This window comes from Babylonia areolata, chromosome 10, assembly GCF_041734735.1.
Source record: "Babylonia areolata isolate BAREFJ2019XMU chromosome 10, ASM4173473v1, whole genome shotgun sequence".
Lineage (NCBI taxonomy): Eukaryota > Metazoa > Mollusca > Gastropoda > Neogastropoda > Buccinidae > Babylonia > Babylonia areolata.
The window spans coordinates 9,802,607-9,807,606 of NC_134885.1; the positions used below are offsets into that span (position 1 = coordinate 9,802,607).

General features: G+C 45.2%; 1 protein-coding gene across 1 annotated transcript in view; it reads left to right on the forward strand.

Annotated features, from left to right (window-relative positions):
• LOC143286763 (cathepsin L-like peptidase) overlaps nt 1–2,767 on the forward strand; it is a 15,992-nt gene extending 13,225 nt beyond the window's left edge. The window contains exons 7-8 of the mRNA XM_076594524.1: nt 296–567; nt 2,129–2,767. Of these exons, the coding sequence (XP_076450639.1) occupies nt 296–567; nt 2,129–2,228 (372 nt within the window). The 3' untranslated portion in view covers nt 2,229–2,767. The remainder of the gene's footprint in view (nt 1–295; nt 568–2,128) is intronic.
• Nucleotides 2,768–5,000: the final 2,233 nt, after the last annotated feature.

Here is a 5,000-nt window from a genome sequence, read left to right on the forward strand (position 1 = left end):
ACCCCTCGGATGTCCAGTGGGTGTCTGAATGACCCAACCTTTAGCTTCCGTCGTCAGAATTGTGATATTCTTTGTCAACATTCACCTCTTCAGTATAAGAGCCTTCCGCTTGCAATATTTTGATGGTGATAATTGGGGTGAAACGCTGTTAACGTCGTCTCTTTCGCCGTTCGTATGGAGAGAGTTAAAGAAAGAAAGGCAGACAGAAAAAGGAAGAAACGGAAGTTGTGTGTGTGTGTGTGTGTGTGTGTGTGTGTGTGTGTGTGTGAACGCACTCTTCTCTCTCCTCTTCCAGGACGAGAATTGTCACTTTTCCCCTGCCAACGTGGGCGCGACGGACACAGGCTACGTCGACATCACCCAAGGGAGCGAGAGCGACCTCCAGTCGGCCGTGGCGACTGTGGGACCCATCTCCGTGGCCATAGATGCCTCCAAGAGGTCCTTCCAGCTCTACAGGTCCGGAGTCTACTACGAGCCCAAGTGCAGCTCTGAGCGTCTGGATCACGGCGTGTTGGCAGTGGGGTACGGCACGGCTGGCTCCGAGGACTACTGGCTGGTGAAGAACAGGTGTGTGTGTGTGTGTGTGTGTGTGTGTGTGTGTGTGTGTGTGTGTGTGTGTGTGTGTGTGTGTGTAGGTGTGTGTGTGTGTGTGTGTGTGTGTGTGTGTGCAAAATTTCGGGATGATGTTCGTCAACCCAGAAGATTGGGGATGGACATTGAATGAGTTCGGGTTCGGGCGAGGGGGCGTGGGAATAATAGGGGGTCGGGGGGCGGGGGGCAAGGGGGGGGGGGCGGTGGCCAGGGGGGCGAAAGTTGTGTTGGTGGGGGCGAAGAGTGACTAAGGAACTTTGTGTGTGTGGAGAGACGGTGTGCGTGCAAGAGAATCTTTGTACACGCAGCGATATTTACGAACGTGCTTTCTCTGTTGCACGATATTTTCACCGGTGCATGTTTCTCGTGCTGACTTAGCGTTGAGGCGTGGAGAGAGAGAGAGAGGGAGAGAGAGAGAGATCTTGTTATTGTATCGTATATATTATGTGGAGTAACGAGTCCGCTTAGGAAGCGAGAGAATCTAAGCGCGCTGGTTCGAATCACGGCTCAGCCGCAGATATTTTCTCCCCCTCCATTAGATCTGAATTGAGTGGTGGTCTGGACGCTAGTCATTCGGATGAGACGATAAACCGATGACCCGTGAGCAGCATGCACTTAGCGCACGTAAAAGAACCCACTGCAACAAAAGAGTTGTTCCTGGCGAAATTCTGTAGAAAAATCCACTTCGATAGGAAAAACAAATAAAACTGCACGCAGGGAAAAAAAAAAAAAAAAAAAAAAAATTGGGTGGCGCTGTAGTGTAGCGACGCGCTCTCCCTGGGGAGAGCAGCCCAAATTTCACACAGAGAAATCTGTTGTGATAAAAAGAAATACAAATACAAATACAAATAGTCTGTTTCGTGCAACTGAATAGAAACCAAACATTATCTTCTTCTTCTCCTTCTTCTTCTTTTTCTTCTTCTTCTTCTTCGTTCGTGGGCTGCAACTCCCATATTAACTCGTATGTACACGAAAGGACTTTTACGTGTATGACCGTTTTTTACCCAGCCATGTAGGCAGCCATACTCCGTTTTCGGGGGTGTGCATGCTGGTTATGTTCTTGTTTATATAACCCACCGACGCTGACATGGTGCAATAGCCGAGTGGTTAAAGCGTTGGACTTTCAATCTGAGGGTTTCGGGTTCGAATCTCGGTAAAGGCGGCCTTGTGGGTAAAGGGTGAAGATTTTTTTTCCCCGGGATCTTCCAGGTCAACATACGTGCAGACCTGCTTGTGCCTGAATCCCCTTCGTGTTTATACGCAAGCAGATGATCAAATACGCACGTTTAAGATCCTGTAAAACATATAATTCTGAGTGAGCGGAATTCTAGTACTTCGTATCTTTGCTTTTTTTTTCCCCTTTCACTCGAGATTCACCAAACAAATAATATGGAACGTCCATGTGTGTGTGTGTGTGTGTGTGTGTGTTGTGTGTGTGTGTGTGTGTGTGTGTGTGTGTGTGCTTGCGTGCGTGCGTGTGTGTGTGTGTGTGTGTGTGTGTGTGTGTGTGTGTGTGTGTGTGTGTGTGTGTTTTCAGCTGGGGCGCACAATGGGGAATGAACGGCTACATTCAGATGTCCAGAAACAGGAACAACAACTGTGGCATCGCTACCCAGGCCAGCTATCCCACCGTGTGAATAACCATCCTGGATTAGTTCCCTTTTTTAAGATTTTTTTCTTCTTTTTTTTTTCCTCATCATTATTGTTTTCATTTGTTTTAAAACGGCCGTCCAAATGACATACAGATGAAATATGTTTAAGCGCTATTTTTTATTGAAAAGAAGCTCTAACTATATAATATTATATATGTATATTTTGTTGGACACCTAATTGCGGAAATATACAGAAATAAAACGATACAGGATCTTAAAATCTGTATTTCAACGAACAAACAAATTGTGAAGAAATTTTGTAGGCTTTATTTATTTACATATGCATTTTATATCCCTTTACTGACATATACTTTTATTAATTTTGTTTATTTACTTATTCTCTGGTTCTCTATCTCTATACTTTACATAATGGGACCTTACAAAATATTGTGATTAGAAACATGGAGTAAATGAGAGAATGAACAAGACAAAGAAGAAAGAATGCAAGCGTCGAGTAATCCTTTTATAATGTTCGTAAATGCGAACTAAAGCAATAAAATCTATTTTCGAAAAAGTTTTCAAAAGCGTTGTGTGTGTGTGTGTGTGTGTGTGTGTGTGTGTGCAAATCAACTGAAAATACTTCATTTATGCCACTCACGGTAATTTAACACTGCCTAACAATGCTCTAAAATGTGACAGGGACTGTGATATACTGGACTACACTACATTACACTACACTCACCATACTACACTGAACAACTCTACGCTATACTACACTTCATTATGCTTCGCTACATTACGCTAGGCTATTGTACGCTACCCTACCCCACGCTGCACTGAACTGCACTACATTACACTTTGCTACGCTATACTTCGCTACACTGTGCAGCTGTACACTACACTACACTGCACTATTTGCAGTACAATACAATGCTATACAATATAATACAATGCAATGCAATACAAAGTAATAACATACACAATGCTATATCGCAATCTAATGGAATGTAATGCAATGCAACACAATACAACCGATCGTAATGCATTGCATTGTTCTTCAAAACACTGCAACATATAGTAATACAACGCAATGCAATACTATGAAACTCAATCATACAGAATCGACCTCAGCACAAAAACGTCTCCATAGTTACTCAGTTTTGCTTTTTTGTTCTAGTTCAGTTTTGCCGTTGACATTTTCAGTTGCCAGGACGCATTTGTCAATCGAGCAACAAAGTAAAACTGGAGTGAAACTGACTATGATATGTGGACTTAAAAGAACTTTAACTCTCCCCATACGAACGGCGAAAGAGACGACGTTAACAGCGTTTCACCCCAATTACCACCATCAAAATATTGCAAGCGGAAGGCTCTTGTACTGAAGAGGTGAATGTTGACAAAGAATCCCACAATTCTGACGACGGAAGCTAAAGGTTGGGTCATTGAGACACCCACTGGACATCCGAAGGGTCCCTGTAGAGGAGAAGAGAGGACTGGCCGTACTGAGTGAGTTAAAACTTCAAACAGTATGTGAATCATCATTCTGTAAATCACCATCCCTTTGCTGTCGATAATCAGCCCTACAAAGAAACGACTTTTTCCGATCTTGACTCTACCATTGGGGCACTTCAACGGTGTATTATTTGCTGACGTTAAGGCATGGATGAATCAAAACAGACTACAGTTAAATGATCGTAAAACTGAAACTATTATTATTTCTTCAAGCAGACTGTCTGTAAACAACTCCTTGCCTTCCTCTCTTGAAACTGGAGATTCAGATGTAGACTTTGTATCTTCAGTGAAGACTTCTTCGTTCGTTGGCTGCAACTCCCACGCTCACTCGTATGTACACGAGTGGGCTTTTACGTGTTTGACCGTTTTTACCCCGCCATGTAGGCAGCCATGCTCCGCTTTCGGGGGTGTGCATGCTGGGTATGTTCTTGTTTCCATAACCCACCGAACGTTGACATGGATTACAGGATCTTTAACGTGCGTATCTGATCTTCTGCTTGCATATACACACGAAGGGGGTTCAGGCACCTGATCTTATCAGTCACAGGCTCCTGGACGGGCTTCAACACTGAGGGTTGTTCCTTGGCTCTTGCCCTGGTAGTAACTCTCACCAACACCTGGCTTGGGAGCTCGGTGGAACACAACCTGGAGGCAGACCGCGGATAGAGTGCCTTTGACAAAGTGAACATTGTTCCCAACGAGCAACGAGTATGCTGGCCTCCTGATGGCTACGGCCCAAACGTCATCTTTAAAGTAAGGTGTAGCTACACCAATCTTCACATAAGACCTGCTGGTACTGAAGGCTTCCTCAACCTGGCATGTCCCTCCTCTTTCTGCATCAGGAGGTAGGATGCTCTCGTCCACAAATACGCAGGTAGCCCCAGAGTCCCGAATGGAGTCGACCAAGCGACCCTCTCCCAGACTGAAGAAAACCGAGCAAGTGGGGTCAACAGGACCTTGATCACTTTTGTGTGCCGCACTGAAAGCAGGCACAGAGGCTAGGTCACAGCGTTCACAGTCAGTGGCGACTGACGCACTCTGTCTCTCGTCCCGTTTGTACTTAGGACAATCACGCTTGAAGTGACCTGCGTCCCCACAGTAAAAACATGTACCGCCACCTTTATTTGTCACCTGGTTTCTCCTGCGCTTTTGATCGCCAGCAGATAGATAGGGTAGATGGAGGTGGGTGGCCTTGTTTGAATGGGGAGACAGAAATAGATACCCCGCTACTCGTATTATGCAGAGGTCTGTTTCCACCAAACGACCCAGTGTTAGCCCTGAAAACCCGACTGACCGCCGTGCTTC